Here is a 20852-nt window from a genome sequence, read left to right as displayed (position 1 = left end):
TGTACATTTAATAGGATTCAACTTCAGCTGAAATCTTCTTAACCTGTCAAATAACTTTTTGAGATTGACTATATGATCTTCTCTTTCATGAGATTTTACAATCATATCATCCACATATACCTCTATTTTTTTTATGCATCATGTCATGGAAGAGAGTTACCATTACTCTTTGATAAGTGGCACCAGTATTTTTCAACCCAAAAAGCATGACTTTGTAATAGAATGTCCCTCACATGGTCACAAATATAGTTTTTTCCATATCATCTCGAGCCATCTTGATTTGATTATAGCCTGAGAAGCCATCCATAAAGGAAAATGTAAAGCACCTAGTAGTATTTTCCACTAGAGTATCGATATAAGGTAGAGAAAAGTTATCTTTAGGGCTTGCCCTATTCAGATCTCGATAATCGACACACATTTTCACTTTTTCATCCTTCTTAGGAACTGACACTATGTTGGCTACCCATTCAGGATATTTTACCACCTCAAAAAATTTAGCATCAAATTGTTTCTTCATTTTCTCTTTAATTTTCAGCAACATCTCTGGTTTCATACGCTTTAGCTTTTGCTGCATCGACTTACATCTTGGTTTTAAAGGTAACTTGTGTTTTACAATATCAGTGCTGAGTCTTGGCATATCCTGGTAAGTCTATATGAATACATCTACATATTCTCAAAGCAGCTCTTTTAGCTTCTATCTTTCAACTGGTAAAAGAGATATACCAATTTTAAACTCTTTTTTATTTTCACCATCTCCCAAATTCACTAATTCGATAATTTTTTGGTGGTTCAATTGGCTTATCTTCATGTTCTATTAATTTTAACAAATCAAGAGGTAGTGTGTAGTTATCTAAATCTTCCTCATTGTCAAGTTCATCAACATGAATTAAGTTTTCAAAATCAAATTTGAGATTATTGCCATAATTATCTTCGTGTTTATTGTTTAGGACCCTGCAAAGGGTAAGATGAAAAGAATATTGGCACACAAAAATGAAATGACAAGAAAAAAATGGAAAGTAAAATGAAGATGAAAACAATAGAAGAAATACGGATGCATCTTCTAAGTCTTTTATTAAAACGACAAACATAAACACATCACAAAAGATCTTCTAATACCCATAGAAAGTAATTAGGGATTTAAAGTTTCACAGTATATTACTTTTTCAAAGTTTTAAAGACAATAGGTAACTTTGTAACTTTCCAATTATCCAGCTCAAAATCTAGATGACAAAGGTACACAAACAGCTCTTCACTTCAACTCTTCTTTTCTCTATCATCCACCATTTGAATGGCCAGCTCTGAAAATTCTTCCATGAATTTTGTACTTAGGGCTCCCAGTAAATCTGGATAAATGTATCCTCTCGAGTGAAAAGAATCATAGAGGTATGGAATGATCATAGGCTCTGACTTCAGTCATATCCCCTAAGATTAGCTATCCTCTTATCTCTTTTCTCATTCATCATTCTTATTTTATCCCCTCTTGTTGGCTTATATCCCAAGCTAAATCTGTCTCTCTTTTCATATATGGTCGATGGCTTCGTTATTCCTTACAGGTTCTTTCCAAGTCCGGCTTCAGGTCGCCATCTCATCTTGGTAAGTTATTTGACTACCATTTTAGTTGTCGTAGATAAGTGTGGTGAACACAATTTAGATCTTCTAACTATATATGTTGCATTGATAATCTTGAAGGATCTATAAGAGCATTCCAGAGCTTCATCTACTGATTCCATATAAGGAGTATTTATTGGTTGAGTTACCAATAAATCTTTTTCTCTTGCCATACATGTTAGCTTCCTTTCAATAATGAATTTGACTTTTTGATGTAATGAGGATGGAACAACACCTGTCATATGGATCCACAACCTACCTAATAAATAACTGTATAAATGAGAAATGTTCATAACTTGAAATTTCACTTTGAAAGTACATGGGCTAATCTGCAATGACACTTCTATATCTCTTAACACCTCTTTTCTGGTTCCATCAAAGGCTCTCACTATTATATGACTAGGTTTCATATAAGATCCATCAATAGAGAGTTTTGTTAAAGTAGTCACAAGCATAACATTGATAGATGAACCATTATCAATCAAAACCTTAGCCATTATATAACCTTTATATTTTACAGTAATGTGAAGAGCCTTAGTACTTCCTCGACCTTCAGGAGGAATCTCTTCATCACTAAAAGAGATATAATTTAAAATTGTCAGATTACTAACAAATTGTTCCACATATTCAACAGAAGCATTGTGAGACACATATGCTTGATTTAGCACCTTAAGTAAAGCATTACGATATGACTCTGAACTGAGCAATAATGACAGTAGTGAAATTCTAATTGGCATCTTGTTAAGCTGTTTTACCACGCTATACTCTCTATGTTTTATTAACTTTAGAAATTCACATTATTGAAACGGCATCATTTTGGTTTTCACCATTTATATAAAAGGTTCAATTTTTTTTCAACCATTCTCCTTCCTTCTCTTAAAAAAAAACCCTTTTTTTCTTTAGCCAAACGTAGGTGCCGGCCAGTTGCTGTCACCTCCGCCGTCGTCGTCGGTGATCGAAAAAAACCAAAATCATCTAAAATGTTCTATTCAACACCCTAAACACAAATCCAACCCCCCTTTTATAAAAAAGAGTCCAAAATTTCTCAGATTTGAACTTGAAATTTTGGTTAAACTATTTTTTTTTGTATTTTGACTATTTTTTTTTAAACTGACCCCTTTTTTTTCTTTGTGCACGAAGCTCTAGGCGTTGGGTTCCTCCTTACAATGAGGACTGTGTTTTTTTTTTTATTTTTTACAGTGTTTTTTTTATTTTTTTTTGCAATGTTTACTTCTCTGTCTGTCTTTTTTTTGTTGTTTGGCCATGAGCTCTATTTATAGAGCTCTGGCATTGCCCTGTGCCTAAGGGAAAGGCACAGGGGTAGGCATGGGGGTGCAATCACGAGCCCATGCCTCTTTTATTTATTTTTGGTAACATCTGACAATGGTAGAGAATGGGTGGTAAGGCATGGTAGTCAGAGGGGTGGAGGGTAGGGCATGGTGGTCAGAAGGGTAGGGTGTAGTGCCTGGTGGCAGTGGTGTTGGGGAAAGCACCACTACCACCCTTGATTTTTTTTTTGTTCTATTTTTTATTATTTTTTTGTATATTTTTTGGCATTTTGTATTATTTTTGGTATATTTCTTTTGTATTTCGTATTTTGTATGTTTTTTGTATTTCGTATTTTGTATTTTTTTTGGACAAATTTGATGTCCACACCAACGTACTAGAACATTTAAGAATTATTTCAATAAAAAGGTTCTAATTTATTTTTCTCGAATAATAAATAAATAATAATAATTTATAATAAATAAAAAATCAAGAAAATTATTTTTCAAACATCGAAAATGAGATTATTTTTTATCAAAATCAAAAGATAACACGTAGTTAATTGGTACCGTTTTTAAACAGATGCTGTGGGGATGCTAATCCTTCCCCACACATAATCGACTCTCGAACCCATACTGTTGCGTAGACCCTAAAATTATTCTTTTAATAAATTTTAATTAATTTTAATATTTTATTAAAAGGATATGTTTTAATAGGTGGCCAATTACACATAGCCAAAAAAGATTGGTGACGACTCTATTATTTTTTATTTCGTTTCCAAATTCGTCAGGCGGACATAAAATCGTTACAACAACGTTGATCAAGCCTAATCAAGAACGTTCGAATAGCTCAATTTCTATCTCGAATCAAACTTGAGCTGAAAAAAAATACTCGATTAAATTTAAGCTGAGTTTCGGATATCAAATTTAGAATTGAGCTTGAGCTTAATGCTATATCGACTCAAATTTGATCGATTATATCCCTAATCTGCCTACAAGCTTGGATTTCATAAGGAGCTTAGTATTTATCTCATACAATAATTATTCCCTAGACTCATCTAGTTTATTTAGAGACGATAACAACTCGGACTAAATTAGATTCGATTTAAATATTTTAGATAATTTTATAGTATTATAAAATTTTAAATTTTGATTAGAATTCGAATCATTTTTTTTTAATTGATCGAATTTGAATTTAATTATTGTTTGATTTATTTCATTGATTTTCGAAATTTAAATTTTTGTTTTTTATATATAGTATTTTAATATAAATTTTAATATATTTAAATAAAATTAAATATAAAATAATTATTTTATTTATAAAAATTTAAAAAATATAAAAAATAATTTAATTTAATTTAATTTTTAATTTTTAAAATTAAATTTATTATATATATTTAATATCCAAAATAAATTAAAAAATAAATTTATTCAAATTAAATATTATAATTTCAAATCAATTTTAAACTTTTTCGATTTTTCTCACCCTTCTTTTATCACTCGAATGATCGTACAAATTGCATCAATCAGTTAATCGGGTATTTTTGCCTTTTTTACCTTCAAGGAGTAATTGATGATATTTTTAATATTTAAGATTGTCATATATATTTTTTTAATATTTAAGATTGTCATAATTTCCTTTTTTTCTTTACATATAATGAATAATAGATGATATTTTTATTATTTAAGATTGTCATAAGAATTTAATTATCAAAATTAAGAGTTTAATGTATTTGATTTAATGATACATGTATTTTTTAAAAAAAGAGAAATTTAAAATTATGTTATTTTAAAAGAATATAAAAAAATAATCTATGATTTTTTGTTTGTGTTTATCTTAAATATTTGGATAAAGTATTATTAGAGTTTATAAAATTGGTTTACGTTTAAAAGTTTTGTTCGGATTTCATTAATTCAATTCGATAAAAAAAATTAACAATTTAAATATGTTTAATTGAAATATTGATTAACTGAAACCAAATTTAAATTATTAATGCAAATTTAAATTAACTTTCAAACTGGATAATTTAAACTTAAAATGATGACTGAGTAGTAATGTCAAATTCAAAAAATTAAATCCAAGACCCAAGCTTGACTACTAATCTATGTTGCCTTTTTTTTTTTTTTTTTGTTGATCTATCATTTAAGATATTCCAAAATTATTTTTTTAATATCTAAAGTTTTTATTTTTTTATATTTTAAAATTATTTTTTATGATTTTTTTCATTTTTAACATTAAAATTCATGAATCTTGAATTTTATAATAATTTTTAATTTTAATAAGAAATAAATTAAAATTAAAACTTTTTAAAAACTAGACGGGAGAGTATCTCTCAATAACATAGGCAGGAATAAAATCAAAGACAAAACCTAAAAACAAAATTAAAAAAAAAAAAAAAACAGGAAATATTTTTCAAAAAAAAAAAAAGGAAACGCGGTAAATATAAATAGGAGTAACTGAAAGAGAAAAGATTGATCCGATTAAAAAAAACAAGGTGGGGCAGATAGGAGCAGTAGGTAAGCAGTAGGTTTTCGAGGTTGACTATGAAAAGATTAGGTTTCGTGGTGTCAACACCACGTGGTCCGAGATTTCAACTCCCTTCTTCAATAATTTCCCTTTTATTTTTTGAATTTTATACTCAATCAATATCATGTCTCAACTGTAAAAGAAAAAAAAAATTTTCACAAACAACTTTCTTTCTTCCTGGCAATTGCCTCTCTTTTTCACATATTAATTTTTATAGTCCCACGGATAGGTAAAAACAAAAGAAACCATGCTTTTTCAACTCCCGAACGTCTCTTCGCTTCTGCATCGACCCAACTAAATAGAATTTGTCTTTTGTTTATGCCTAGTAGGAGCATATGTTACCAGTCTAATATGGCCTACAATCATAAAGCTGACCGTCAAATTTTGTATTTCTATTATTCCTTTCTCCAAAAAACCGTCAACCCAGAGATCCAATTCTAAAGTTGTTGCTGCTTCTGCTACTTTGAGGCTCTGAGCTTGGAGAGTAGGGCGGAGGAGAAAAAGTATGGTTATGGAGGAAACTGAGAAGCCAATAGAGGTAAGAGCTATGGAAGCTTTGGGAAAAGGCTTTGATGTAAGTGGAGATTTCCGGTTGAAATATGCTAAAGGAACAAGGTTGGTGGTGCTTGATGAAACCAATAAAACAGACATTGTATTTCCAGGTGCTTTTACTATCAAAGCTGTTTCTCAAGATATTCGCCTTGATAAAGGCGATCGTATTCGATTCAAATCTGATGTTCTTGAATTCAATCAGGTGTGTTTCTTTTTTTTTCCTTTCTTTATTTGATGAAGTATAATGGGGTTTCCATGTGTTTAATGTATAATTAAGATGTTATTTTGGATACCCATTTCAGAAAATTTTCTCAAACTTGATTTGTATCAGTTTCCTGATGACCCATGACTTGGTTTTTATTTTGTTTTTCATGGTTCGTTTTGGTGGGTCAAAAATAATGAGCTAATACGAGTCTGAAATGGCCAACTTGTACAACTACAAACTGTCCTAAGGTTGCCGGTATTTGCGGGTGGGCAAGTATAAAATTTTGACAAGGGAAATGCTAATGAGTGTTTTGAATAGTTGAAGTCAAGGAAAAATATTCTCTTGAATTTAATGAAAAAGATATTTTTTTAAAAGTAGCACCTTTATTATAGACATTAGTTATCAAAATTGTTTGTTGAATGAGCCCTGAGAATGGTTGGGATGAAAAGTAACCTTTATGTCACATTTGGATATATTTGTTTTTCCAACTCCTTTGACTAAGGGAACCTTTTATGCAACTTAAAAGTTAGAGTTGGAAAGAAAGCTATGTTTACTTGCATGATTGGATTTGCATTTAGTGATAATTTTTAAGTTGGAAAAGGAAATCTGAGTTGTATTTACATATCTTTAACAATTCTTTTACACCCCTTCACGTGAAGAAGGTGGGAAGGGGCTAATTGAACTCATGGAACTTTCACTGTTTGAAATTTCTCTTCTTCTTCTTCTTCTGGGCTGCATGTTTGGCATCAATAAGGAAATAAGTAGAGATTACTGAAGGATGGATTTCTTTGATTGCCTTTTATGTCTTATAAATGGTTTTCCCCTGTCCTGTTTTCTCTGCAAACTGCTATAAAAATTTTGCAACAATCTTAGGAATCATGAGCGTGTTTTGGGATAACTCAACTTTTTGAAAGTCTGCAGCTCAGTCAAGAGTTCCATCACTAGTTAATTCTCTGTTATTGGTGTCAATGATGATAAGAAACAATTTGTTTCCACCTTTAATTCTTTTTTTTATGTGGTGATTCATAATTTAAGTAAGCCAAAATCTAGATGTTTCTACCTGATTCATGTTTTCAAGTGTATTTTTCTTGGAGCTCAAAGTGAATCATATTTAAATAAAACGGAAATAATTTTCTCTTTGACATTAATTGCAAATTGTGCATTTGAATATAGTCCTAGCCACTTGACTAAAATGAAGTGAGAATAGAAAAAGGTTCTGAGGTCGTAGGCCGCATTACTAGTTATTAGGGGTTATGTGAAAGCATCTTTCTGAGAATGGAATTCACAAGAAAAGTGCTGGCCTTGAGGTGCTGAAAATTAACGAACTCTGGTGGGAAAAACAGAGAAAATTCATCGATAGAATTACTTATGGTGTAAGAGAAAAAGTGTAGTATATAGCATGGTTAGTTGGTTACCCTCTGATCATTTACCATTAGTTTATTTATCAAAGAGTTTCTTCTTCTTTTTTGTGTTTAAGCATTTATCAAAGGGTTTTCAATCTGCTAGTAATGTTTACATTTTGTCAAAGTTTCTTCTTAACTTGTTTGGCTGGCAATAAATAGATGTTAAAAGGTTGACTTAGATGTGAAGTGAACCTCAATTTCAGAAAAAAAAATTAACTGCATTCATGAGTTCCTGACTGACATCTGCTCCATGATCTGGGAACTCTACTAATTGATAATAAGGGATGATATTATTGAGATAGCAAGTATCTAATAAATGTGGAAAACTCTTTGACAAATATACCTAGAAGTCCTAATGTCAAAATACCTCGGAGGGGTTTCTACAGAACCTTAATGATGAAGAAAGTGAAAAAAAAAAGGCTAGACTCAATGTGAAAAATATCTAGGGATTATGCACTCTGTTCAATGCTGTACTGGTTTAGTGCCTTATATAGGTTTGAATAAATTTATTTGCTGCTGTATTGATGTTGTACCTTATCTTTGCTGCCAAATCTTACTTCTCGTGCAGATGTCTGAGTTACTTAATCAGAAATCTTCGATACAAGGAAAAGTTCCTTCAGGCTATCTTAACAGTATTTTTAATTTGAGTGGAGACTGGCTTCATGATGCTGCAGACACTAAAAATCTTGCTTTTGATGGTTACTTTATTTCGTTGTATCATTTACACCTTACAGCATCTCCACTCGTACTACATGACAGAGTTAAGAAGTCTGTTCCACCTCACTGGGATCCAGCAGCTTTGTCTAGGTAGCTTTTCAATATATTATCTGTACATTTTCTTGGCATTAAGAATGATTCTATATCAATGAGAGATCATATGGATTATTTGGAAGCTGTTTGCATGAATGAAGAAATATTAAGAAATCAAACTTTCAGATGTTATACACTCTTGCCTATGTTCAAGGAAATATATTGCTGGTTATGTAGAATCCAACATGGTTTTCAACTGGTTAGGTTGATCATGTGGCTGTAAGCTGGAAAAAATATGGTGTAACTAATTAAATATGAGATGATGAAGGTGCTGTAAAACTCGTTTTCAACTTTCTTGTGCAATGCACTTTTCTAGATTTCTCACCTGGTTAGCTCTCAAAGTAGTAGAATCCTTTTGATTGATCATCAAACTGAACATGCTTGCATCTTGTCATTGCATATATAATCAATTGTGACATAATTATTTTTTCCGTTGCATTATTTTTTCCACTGCAAGTGTCTGACTTACCTAATTGGAAAATTGCATTACAAGGAAAAGTTAATTCAGACCATCTCAGTTTTATAAAATTTGATGTCATTTTTGTCATAATTGTAGTATAACATGCTGTCTTTCTGTATCGCAACATGCAGATTTCTAATAACAGTCTATAAATTTTGTTTAAATCCCCATTTAGATATTCTGATACAGTTAATATGAAACATTCAGTTTATTCACATGAAGTTTTCTGGTTTTATTGTACAGTTAAATGATAAATAAATTTTTAGGTAAGATTTTGGATAAACAGTTTGAGATTTGAAGTTTTTCAGTGAATCATAATTTAGGTAATGTGTGAATCTGTGTTTAGTAGAATTAGTTATATGGCGTGCATGGAAATTAACTCTATTCTATTCTATTTCTATGGATTATCAATTACATTCTATGAACCACACTTTATGTTTATCTGATGTTATCAGTTGTTTTTGCTCTTAATTTAGGAGTTGTTTTTAAGTCAATTTTGATAGTTTCATGTTTTGCATCTCATGCACTTCCAAAAATAGTATAGGTAGAATGTAACTTGTTTTGTTTAATAGAGAACTGGTTTATAGGAATATCAGCAGCATTATGCTATTTGGGAGAGTTTAAGCCTCTGGCAAGTTTAACGTGTGAAGCCTAGATCTCCTCCCATTTCCTCTTGCATTTCCTGTTTTGCTTGGGTCAAAGATCAACCATAAATCTTTCAGTTTGAATACTTGTCTGATACTCTAACAAATCTCAGATCAAAGTAACCATCAACTTGCAACCTTAACATTAATTAACAGTTCACCAGTGCTGACAGCCCCAAAATACCTTTCTAAATCCTTGATTTCTTCATTCAATAATAGTTTCCCATCTCTTCTACCCATGACTAGGGTCCTTGAAAACCTAATCAACCATCCACTCATACACTATGCAACCACCGGTAGCTGTTCTATGTCATATATAGTTTTCTTTATCTATTTATTTATTTTTTCTTTTTGATCCAGGGTAGTGTTCTTATAATAGCTGATACAATTTTAAACTAAAGCAGGAATGCTGAAGACGTTTATTACTAAAATTATGGTTATAAACATCATTTTCCAATGGACAAAATGGGAGGTGGGGGAATCCTTACACACACGTGTGTGTACAGTGACTAAGTTTTCTGTCATAGTGCTGTATCTAAATGTCCAAAATTTGAGAATTGCTCCCCAATTCCCCCATAGTGGGAAAAACCAGAATTGTTTTGGTTACTTGGCACGTATTAATATTATTATTATTGGTTTACTGTACTACATATCTAACAAATTGTATTAGGCAGGTTCATCCAGACTTATGGGACACACATAATAGTTGGCATGGCTATCGGAGGTCAAGATTTAATATGTGTCAGGCAGAACTATTCCTCGACAATTCCCACTGCTGAGCTAAGAGGGTATTTGGAGGATCTTGGAGACGTTATGTTTTCAGATGGGAAAAGCCCTTCATTACTACAGAGAAAAACAAGAGATGCCAAACAAAAGGTATTAGCTCCTCATTGAAATTTAAGGGCTCTTTTTTTTTTTTTTTTGTAAACACCTATACTGTTTCTAAATGCCATTAATTTGTGTAGGTGCCTGAGGTCTTTAACCGCAATTTGCAGTCAAACGCCGTGCAGTTGGCCAGCATTGCAGAAACATCAAGCAAAGATGTGAGTCTAGAACTTGAGTATTACTCTATGTTTTGCTTCTTTTTTTTTTCCAAATAATCATTTCAATCCATGAATTATTGTTTTGCCTTGTTTTCAACTTGAATAGGGACTCACTATCATTAGTTCAAAAAGAGGAGGAAATGTGTTCTTGCATAGTCATTCCAGCTGGCTCCAGACAGTACCTGCTAAGCCAGAAGGAATTTTGTTCAAGTTTGTACCAATTACTTCTCTTCTGACTGGGATTCCTGGAAGTGGGTATCTTAGTCATGCGATCAACTTGTATCTTCGTTGTAAGTATTGCAGTGCATGACTAATGGACAGTACTTCTGTTGGGCAATTATGCTTCAAATATTATTTTGAAGATGATTGGAATCCTTCTCCAGTAAAAAATATAACTAAATATCTTGGCTAGGCTAGTTTGGGGGCAAGACGAGGATATCTTTACAGGTTTTTCATAGGAAAGAAAAAAATGATACTTACCAAACACTGGATCTATTTAAAATTCTTAATTCTAAATTAGGATTTAAAATTTGTTGAAAAAGACAGAATTATTTATTCAAAATCAGTTGAAGCACTTGTTTGACTGTCTTCTTTTACACTCATTTATAATTTGTGATTTTGAAGTTTGAGGTATGTTTGATTGGTGATGAGAAAGTGCTTCAACATCCAAGGGATTCTGTTTGATTGCCATAGAAGCAATTTCTCTTTTCAACTTGATTTTAATCTGTTTCCTTTATTTTATTTTATTTTATTTGTTATAACAACTGGCTATCAAAAGCCACATGGAGATTAGAGGGAGGGATTTACTATCTGTTGTGTCCCCACTAGAAAAAATATGCAACATATCCCATTGTTTGAAACTGAATCTGGTATGTCAATGATGTGAGTTAGCAGAAAAGCATGACTGTGTTAAACATTTTACTAGACTGCAGAAGAATTAAAAATACAGGGACCTTTTAAAAAAAATCAAGCTGAGGGAAAATGAAACATTTGGCCTAATTACTGCACTGTTAGAGGACTTTTGCCTTGTTATTCTTTTTAACAATAATTTTACAAATAATTTGCTTTTATTATAATTTTTCTATTTTTCTAGTTTTATGTGATGGTGACGATCTTTAACTCACTCAATCTGTATGTAGACAAGCCTGTTCCAGAGGATTTACGGTATTTCTTGGAGTTTCAAGTTCCGCGGCAATGGGCACCTATGTTTTGTGAGCTGCCACTTAGGCATCAGAAGAAAAAAGCTGCTTGCCCTTCCCTGCAATTCGCTTTCTTGGGTCCTAAGATGCATGTCAGCACTACGCAGGTAGTCAAACAGCACATAAAGCATTATTTTATAGTAATTGACTTCTCAGTTTTATTTATTTTGCATCATTGTATTGTCCTGTGATCTGCATTATTATGTTTTTATTTTCACATAAAACAGAAGAGTCATAAGAGCCAAAATGTGTAATCCCTGAAGTCAATGGGGAAATTGAGCTAGTGCTTATTTTTTATGTTCTTGTTGCATGCAATGCACTCGATAATTGAAAATCTTATGCTAACATATGAACCCGTCTTAACTAAAATTCTATGAGCAACATGCTAACATAGAGAATCCTAAAAGTAAGATGAATATCAGTGCACCAGTTTTGCTTGAAATGAATATACAGTGTTGTTAGTACGGTACTAACAACATTGGTGGGGTTCTAGTAGGTTTGATGTAGTCATCTCATTATAATTAAAATACCAATTTTTTATGTTCGAAGTGTGGTAGAAAGTGTTGTTAAGTTTCTACACTTTTGGAAGTGGAAGTTGCATTGAATATTTTATTGGTTACAACAATAGCACTTGAATGTTTAACAATTCATTTTTTCCATGGTCAAATTGTGTAGTAGTCTGGTAGAAAATGGAGTTGAGTTACCACTTTTGGAAGTCAACATTGACTTTGAATTGAATTTTTTATAGTAACAACTAATAACGAACAGAACTTTGCTATTCTTGAGGATAAAAAATGAATGAAAGATCTTTTAGATATGAACTTTTTGTGACATGGCTTCACAAGAGTTTGTCTAACATATTTGTCTGTAGTTTTACCTTTCTATTCCATCCATGCATATATGTATTTGTAGGCACGAATCAGAGTTCATCCTTTAGTTTGTTGAGATACATTTTGCAAGCATGTTTCATCCAATTCTCTGTTATTATAAAATAAATTTAAATATTAAATACTCTGTACAATTTCAGGTTTCAAGTGATTTAAAACCAGTAGTAGGCCTCCGCTTGTACTTAGAAGGAAAGAAATGCAACCGGTTGGCGTTGCACGTGCAACATCTGTCAAGTCTTCCAAATATAATGGCATTCACATCAGGCAGACCATGCCAATGGCGAGGTTCGGATGAATATAAGTCCAGTGATCAATTTTTAGAGCCAGTCAGATGGAAGAGATACTCAAATGTGTGCACATCTGTTGTTAGGCATGACCCTAACTGGTTGCAAGAAGCTTCAAGTGGTGTTTTTATTGTAACTGGTGCACAGCTCCTTAGCAAAGGGAAGTGGCCAAAGACAGTTTTGCATCTCCGTCTGCTTTACACCCATATACCCAACTGCACAATCCGGAAGACAGAGTGGGCAGCTGCTCCGGAAACTTCTCGTAAGGCCAGTTTCCTCACAAATCTAAGCACGACTTTCACATTCACTCACCGGATGGTCACTGAACAACAAAAGCAGGCCCCAACTGTACTTAATTCTGGTGTATATCCCGATGGTCCACCTGCACCAATTCGCTCCAAAAAACTGCTAAAATATTTAGATACATCTGAGGTTGTACGCGGTCCACATGATGCTCCTGGACATTGGTTGGTAACTGCAGCTAAGCTGGTCAATGAGGGTGGTAAGATTGGCTTGCAAGTGAAGTTTGCATTGTTGGACTATCCATGAATTTGAGCTTCTATTGTACATATTGAGTGAGATTGATACATTTTACCATGCATGGAAAAAAAAAAAGTTGAATTGATTTTTCTTTTAATCCCTTTGTACAAGTGGAGGGTGCTATAGCTTGAATCTATTGTTCAAATTCGTACCCTCTCAACCACCTGGGCTGCAACCCTGGTGGAAAATTGATTGTTGCCACTTGTTTTTATTTTTCTTCTTTCTTCATTTTGATCAGAAGAAACCATTCAGGGAGTTCCATTTTTGTAACCGAGCATACAAATTTATAGAAGCCTTGCTACTTTTTTTTTTTAAATTTCAACTCGCTTGAAGTTTAGAGTTCGAACTTTGATCACTAAAATAAAAATTTGTGATCATGTGATCTTGGATTGAAGGCGTTATCACTTCCATCCAGCGTATATATTTCAGGAATCAAAATCAATACTTCTAGGTTGCGATTGGATGAAAAATTTTAAGAAAAAATTTTATTTATATATACGCTTTTAAAATTTTAAAATGAAATTAACTTATATAACAAAATAAAATTTTAAATTATTAAATTTTTTTAAATTTGAATAATAAATTTTGGAATGTTCAAATTTTTTCAAATTCTAATTAAGGAATTGAAATTTGTGAAATTCACTGGTTTTATGGTAAGAAGTCAATTTTCTTTTTTTTTTTTTTAATACAATTTGTGTTTACTTTAATTTTAACTATAAAAACTCATTATAAAATTTATTAATAGCATCCATATCATATATATATTTTAATATTTTGCTTTTCTATTTCTAATATCATTATTTATTTATTATAATTACTTTTTACTCATCAAATTTTAATATTTAAAATTTATTTCTAAAAAATAATTATTCAAACAACACAAATTACAAATTATTGTTATTTTTAATTAATGCATTTCAAAATACTAGCATTCTAAATTTCTTTAAAATTTCAAAATTTTCCATCCAAATGCACTCTTAACTTGAAATTTCAAGTTTTAATTGTTTAAATATTTCTTTTAAGCACGTATAGAGAAAATTAATTACATAAAAATTTATATATTAAAAATTATAAATCTACCTAATGTCTATCTCTTAGGATCCTTTTTAATTAAAAAAAAAAATCTATCATTGCATCTAATCATGAAATCGTGATCATTGTCAAAAATGTTTTTTTTTTTAAATCTAGAAATGAAAGGTTTCTTTTTATTTTATCATAATATTTTTTTTCTTTTTTTTTTCATGCTTAAATTAAGCAGCAATTAAGGTGGAGGGTCAAATAAAAGGTTGTAATTATATAGGGCATGAGGGTAATGATTAGAAGAGGTGGATGTGAAATTAAAGCTCAGTTGCAGACAGCATCTGTTCGGCCAAGGAGGGCCGATATTGAGAACATTGCAGGGAAAAGAAAGAACATTTGGGAAGCAGGGGAGCCATGCGCCATGAAAGGCATGATAAAGAGAGAAAGAAGAAAGTGGGGACTCTCTGAAATTAACATGGAATGTGACGATGATGACGTGGTGTTTGCCTAGTTAAAAACGATGTAATAGTCATCAATAAGATTGATTCAATCGGTTAAGTTTGTTTTTTTCGATGAAAAGATTTTGAGTTCAAATCTTGTCAGTGATTATTTATTAAGATCATTTTGAATGCACGACTTACAACTATCTATTTTAAACTATCAGGTATAATATATTTTGTTTTGATCTGAAAATTAAACAATCTATCTATTTTAAATTTTTTTTTTACCACAAAAAAAAAGATGTAGTGGTCACGTGTGAGAATTGAGATGAGATTACCTATGGCTATCTTCATACACTTTTTTTTTTATTTAACAGGAAAAGGTTTTTAAGTTTTATTCCGTGTATTTTCTCTCTTGATCAATCTAAATAGGTTTATTTTTGTCGTACTTAATGAATTTATAAAAAGTTATTTTCCAACAACTTTTTAATAGATTCGAATCTAAACAATAAAAACAAAAAAACTCCTTTTGTTACTTGAACCAATCATCTATTTATTCTTTTATTTCAATTTCTTATCCAAATCTTTCTAATTTTATATTTTTTTCATGTTTTATTTAAAAATATTATCATTTCCTTTTACATGCATATTCAAATTGACTTCAATTAGTTTTAAAATAAAAGTATTATTTAATTAACAATCAAAATTAAAAAAACTAAAAAATGTATTTTTAAATTATTTTTTAATTATTTTTAATATAACATTCAAAGAGATGTATTTTCTAATTAATTCAGGTGATGAAGTTTTAAAAAAAGCGCTTAAAATACTTTGAATATACATTCAACTACTATAAGATTTATTAGAAATATTGTTCTTTTCCAAATTATTTTAGGTTTAATTTCTTTCTTTGAGGCCACAAACCTCTGAAATATATTTAATCTCAAGCATCAATGATTATTAAATGTATTAAAATTTTTAATTTTATATCTTTATAATTTATTGGAAATTTAAATAAAGCATCTAAAGACAAGTTATAATCTAATATAAATTGTTGTCTCTTCTATTCAAACTACCTATCACACTCTTCTAACTACTACCTTTTGATTATTGATATTAATTAGCTTTCCAACTGCCAATTAAGCTGTCAATGGTTGTTTTCAAACAGCTATGGCTAAACAGCAGCATTCTGCGTTTTCAATCATATTTCCTTTTTATATACTTATATTTTTTTTATTAAAAGAAATTCTATCAATTGAAGGTCTTTATTCAAATCTCATTTTACGTATAGCATTAATCTCTAGTGTCATGATTTTAAATTACTTTATTATCATTAAAAAAAAACCCAAATAGTACTTGTGTGCTTTGAAACATTTTGGATGAAATAAATGATATATTGAACTTATTAATTAAGCCTTACATTTTTTTCCATTGGATTCCTATCATTTTTTTCTTGATAATGATAGACAAATAGATATATTGTTGTTTGTGCCAAATTTCGACGTAAGGGTATTTTTGAAAGGATAAGAAAGAGAAGAGAACAGTTAGATGTAAAGATAAAAAACGTTTTTTGTATTTGTATTTTGATGTTCAAATTAAATATCAGAATGAAAGAGGTCGAAAGTAAAAAAAAAAGTAAAAGGTGAATAGGATTGGCAACGGGTTGAGTTAGGATTGATTTTTGTTCGCTTCGAATTCGATCCAATTTTATAATTATAAAATTTGAATTCAAATTCGATCCGACTCGAAATTAATAAAATATTATTTTTTAAAATATAAAATATTATTTTTGTAAAATATAAATATATAAATATATATAAATAAATAATTTAAAAATAATTTTTTATATAATATCGGATCGGGTCAAGTTTGCTTAAAATCCGAACCTGACCCGACCTCAATTTTTTCTTAATAATACCCGACTCAATCCAATTTAAAATTCGATTTTAAAAAAAAATCGATTCTATGAAATCGGGTCGGGTCGAACCCATCGATTTCGAGTTGGGTTGTCAATCTTAAAAGTGAAGGTAAGACAAAACTTAAGATGATATCGATTGAATGTTTATATTTATAAATGAGAGATAGGAGACTTATAGGAGATAACAATGACATGATCAAATTGATGTGACATTAAATATTTCAAATCAACTTGACATATCAAATCAAATTAAATGTTTGAAATGCTTCTGATTATTTATAAAAAATCTATAATGAAAAAAAAAAAACCATCATACCTTTTTGGATTACTAAATACCACCAACAATTATTATCATCATTTTATTGAATATAATATTTATTATGATATTTGTACTAATTTGAGACTTCAAACTTGCACATACGTTTTTCACATTTATTGTTCAATATTTCATGTGAACTTCTTTCAGCAACCGTGACTCTTTGTGTATATTTTTCTAATATGAACTATACCCATGCTAGTCCATAAATTTTCACATGTAAGAACATAAAAGATAAGATGATTTTTGTTTTATGATTTTTCTCTGACATAATTTATTTAATTTTCGTAATGATTGAAAAAAAAGTTTGTGAATTAAGAGTTGAATTCAATTGATTTATTAATTACTTTTAATAAGTAATATTCAACAAATTTAAAATTTAAAATTTAATATTTATATATTTTTTTTTATTTTCAAGATACGACTTTCTTTGTAAAAAGGTAAAAAAAAAAATTTTGAAACCTCTCTTTATTGTTTCCACATGCCAAGTCTTCAAGGCAGCAAATTGCATGTGACAATGGTTTATAGTACAAGGACCACTATTTAAATTGGCATTTACTTTGGAACCTTGCAATGGAGGCATACAAATTACAAAATTTAAAAGAAGATCCACCATTGCTAAATCATGGCACATGGTGTCCATTGCCCTGTCATTTTCATCCCCACAAAGATAATAATTTCACCATTTGTTGTAGCAAGTTCCTTTGGAAGGACCTTTTATGTACAGTTTGCAACCTTAATCAAAGGGAATGTGAAGGCCCTGATATGTAGACTGACAGACAATAACCAATAATCATACAGACAAAAACAAAGAAAATGAAACATCAAACTGAAGCTACAATGAAAATGGTAAAAAAAAAAAATCAAGCACAATTGAAAAATACACAGATAAGGTGTGTTTCAAGGACGTGATGGCCAGTTCTTCTGGATTTCGAAGTGGTAACTCACATCCAAATAGGCTTTGCCATCATCATCAACAAACTGCATAAAAGAATTTACCAAAATCCACAGTATCTGATCAATTAAAAGAAAACTTCAATAATTTAACAATTAGATTCCAATTTATTATATTTTTTTCTTTTATTATTTTGCTTCTTCAAAAATTATAATTATAAAGTTCAAGAAAATATGATACCAGTTCTAATATAATTGTTAGAATATTAATTTTTGTTATCTAAAAATTTTGTATCTTCAAAAATGTTACCATTTACTATCGTATTTGTTTTTGCTAGCAGCCACGTAAAATGTTAAATTTTTAGTTTCAATAATTAAAGTTCAAATCTTAACAATTTCAAAAAAAAAAAAAATTAGATACAAAATTAGTAAAAAGTAGTATTGTCAAATCAACTTACCTTGGTTCTTGCAGAGTATGAGCCTCTAGCAAACAAGCCTGAAGGAGTAGTTTCTTCTTCCAATTCATATGTATAAGGTTCTTTTTGAGGGCTAAATGTCCCCAACATTAGTTTCGTGTTGTCCACTGCCAAAGAGTTTCATGACTGACCATATCAGAACAAGAATAAGAAAATGAAACTCACCCATCTCTTAAAATTTCCGAAGAAAAAAGATTCGAACTCAGACTTTTTGAGTGGAGATATACATGCACTTATCATGGAGCAACATGCTCATATCTTTCAGCAGTTAATGAATCTATAAAGTAAATTTAAATAGCATTTAGCTTTGTGATATTTTTGTACCTCTAACACCAGTCTTCCACACAGTGTTTGTGTATTTGAGTCCGGAGACAATGTTGTTGGAGACATTGAAGGAGAATTTGAGGCGATATCGGCTCCCTTCCCTTAGTATAAACAGACTGCTCTTTGGCTTGGATGCAAATGGAATTGGCATGATAACGTCTGGCCGGCCAGGGCATAGGATTGAGAGGCTTAGTATCTTAACTTCTGGTTCCTTACTCTCTGCATTCAACAGATAAATTTTAGTTTCTTCCTTTAGAAATTAAAATTAGTATAAACTATGATCTGGTAACAAGCATATATGATTGAACATGGAACGAATACCACTAATTATGGTCTTTGACACGTCATAGTTTGCATTTGTAATTAAATAAATGCAGATGTGTAAATTAATAGAATGTTCGATGAACAGTGAACTGTCATGAACAAATTATTAAGATTTAACAAATGATCACAAATAATATTTCAACATGTGTTAATTAATGAACAAATCACTATACCATAATAAAATCCGTTCATTCTACACCCCTAGTCGATCTTTTTATTTACTCAAACAAGGAATCAAACGATTAATATTGCTTACTTTATCATTTTCTTTTGAAAAAAAAATGGATTAAAGTTTGAAGAACCATAAATTATTGAAACTTAGGCATTGTGACTCAAGAACTGTCAAAAAAGGGAAAAGAGAGAGCCAACTTAAGGCAAGATTTTCTCAAATTCCTAGGAAAGATATCAAAACTATGCAATGGATAGAAATGTGTAGTAGAAGTTATATTAAGTAAGCAAACTACCTCCAACTGCAGACATATCAACACTGCCAAGAAGTTGTTCCTTCCATCTCCTCAAACTTTCATCATCCTTGAAAAACAAAAAATGGAAATAAAAAATCAAACAAGAAGTAATCAAAGCCAGTTTTGGACACAAAGAGTACTGGATTTTGGGCTTAGTTTCCTGGTAAAACAGATAAGAAAATGAAAGAAATGAGATTCATGCAAAAATATATATACCTTGTCCTTTTCAAGCTGCTCTTTGAGTGAAAACTGAGGACCAAGATCCAATTCCTTGTCAGATTTCAGCTTGGCATCATCTTCTTCATCATGTTCACTCTCATTGTGATCATCACCATCTTCATGGTGACCATTATTGTTCTCAGCTTCATCATCAACAAACTTCTTGTTTTTGTTATCTCTCAACTCTTCATTTTTTGTTTCATTTTTGTTGAAACCAATTTCTTTGGATGCTGAGAAAGTTCCTACAGCGGCTGACATTTTTTTTTCTTCTTTTCTTTTTCGCCTATGAACCAACTCTGAGGAAAGCAGTTAAGAAAATTGTAGGAGTTAAAAAAGGAAGGTTCACATTCAAAGTTGGTTTTGTGGGCTTGAACTTGTACCAAATTTAGATGATGTTAAACTAAAAATTTTCGGATGCTAGTTGACATTTTTTAATCCATTGAAACGGAAACATGGCATTGATACATGACATAAGACCTGACAGGAAGGGCAGTTGGAACAAAAAAGGATCGTTATTAAAGTTTAAAGAAGAAATTTCTATAATTGGGGCAGTTGAGAAAAGTTAGCTTTATGGTCTGTCAGTTTCTCCATTTTTTTTTTTAATTTCAAAGGAATCCATAGTTTGAGAAATTGATAAATATCATTTTTAAAAATGATTATATGAAATAATTTGCTTTAAATTTTGCTCTTATGTACCTTTCAACTCTGTATAATATCAATGGTTTTGGAGACTTGAGAATAGATCTAAGAATTTAAAATATAATGATATAACATGAAAATAATATAAAAAAAAATGATGATATAAGTTAAAATTTTAATAAAAAAATATATTTATAAAAATCAAAATATTTATTTTTTAATTTTTCTATCCACACGAATTATAATATAATTTTTATATATAAGTTATAAATATATAAATTATTAATATTTTACGTGACATAAATACATAAATTTAGAGATTTGAAAGATTAATAATTGTGAGCTTCAGCCAGTGGTTAAGCTCTCGATTCGAGCCATTCCCTTGAAATGAGGT

The 20852-nt window shown here is 30.5% G+C and overlaps 2 protein-coding genes across 4 annotated transcripts; one reads left to right on the top strand and one right to left on the bottom strand.

Moving 5' to 3' along the window:
* Positions 1–5428: 5428 nt before the first annotated feature.
* Positions 5429–13697, top strand: LOC111307808 (MACPF domain-containing protein At1g14780-like). Of its 3 annotated transcripts, none has more exons than XM_022906063.2 (7): positions 5429–6154; positions 8129–8367; positions 10149–10350; positions 10440–10517; positions 10624–10807; positions 11657–11823; positions 12744–13697. In XM_022906063.2, exons 1-7 carry the CDS (start codon positions 5906–5908, stop codon positions 13434–13436), a joined length of 1812 nt encoding a protein of 603 aa, XP_022761798.2. In that variant the 5' UTR covers positions 5429–5905; the 3' UTR covers positions 13437–13697. The 3 variants fall into 3 exon arrangements, with proteins under 3 accessions (XP_022761798.2, XP_022761800.2, XP_022761799.2); XM_022906064.2 differs by lacking the exon at positions 5429–6154 and adding an exon at positions 6811–7559; XM_022906065.2 differs by lacking the exon at positions 8129–8367 and having other exon boundaries at positions 5866–6154; positions 12744–13524.
* A 3888-nt stretch (positions 13698–17585) lies between these two features.
* Positions 17586–20276, bottom strand: LOC111307262 (rho GDP-dissociation inhibitor 1-like). The gene is made up of 5 exons (XM_022905284.2): positions 19817–20276; positions 19601–19667; positions 18813–19031; positions 18471–18595; positions 17586–18099 (listed from the first exon to the last, which is right to left on the bottom strand). Exons 1-5 carry the CDS (start codon positions 20075–20077, stop codon positions 18019–18021), a joined length of 753 nt encoding a protein of 250 aa, XP_022761019.2. The 5' UTR covers positions 20078–20276; the 3' UTR covers positions 17586–18018.
* Positions 20277–20852: the final 576 nt, after the last annotated feature.

The sequence above is a fragment of the Durio zibethinus genome, chromosome 22 (genome assembly GCF_047325235.1).
Source record: "Durio zibethinus cultivar Kanyao isolate XHJ-2024 chromosome 22, ASM4732523v1, whole genome shotgun sequence".
NCBI lineage: Eukaryota > Viridiplantae > Streptophyta > Magnoliopsida > Malvales > Malvaceae > Durio > Durio zibethinus.
Note: the sequence above shows the minus strand (reverse complement) of the source record. Positions and strands in the feature narration are given on the sequence as shown.

Coding starts and splice junctions, on each gene's coding strand:
- LOC111307262 (XM_022905284.2), bottom strand. CDS start 20,077: ATGTCAGCCGCTGTAGGAACTTTCTCAGCATCCAAAGAAATTGGTTTC. Junction 19,668..19,816: donor AGCAGCTTGAAAAGGACAAG/GTATATATATTT, acceptor TTGTTTTTCAAG/GATGATGAAAGTTTGAGGAG. Junction 18,596..18,812: donor GTGGAAGACTGGTGTTAGAG/GTACAAAAATAT, acceptor ACTCTTTGGCAG/TGGACAACACGAAACTAATG.
- LOC111307808 (XM_022906063.2), top strand. CDS start 5,906: ATGGTTATGGAGGAAACTGAGAAGCCAATAGAGGTAAGAGCTATGGAA. Junction 10,808..11,656: donor GATCAACTTGTATCTTCGTT/GTAAGTATTGCA, acceptor ATCTGTATGTAG/ACAAGCCTGTTCCAGAGGAT. Junction 11,824..12,743: donor TGCATGTCAGCACTACGCAG/GTAGTCAAACAG, acceptor GTACAATTTCAG/GTTTCAAGTGATTTAAAACC.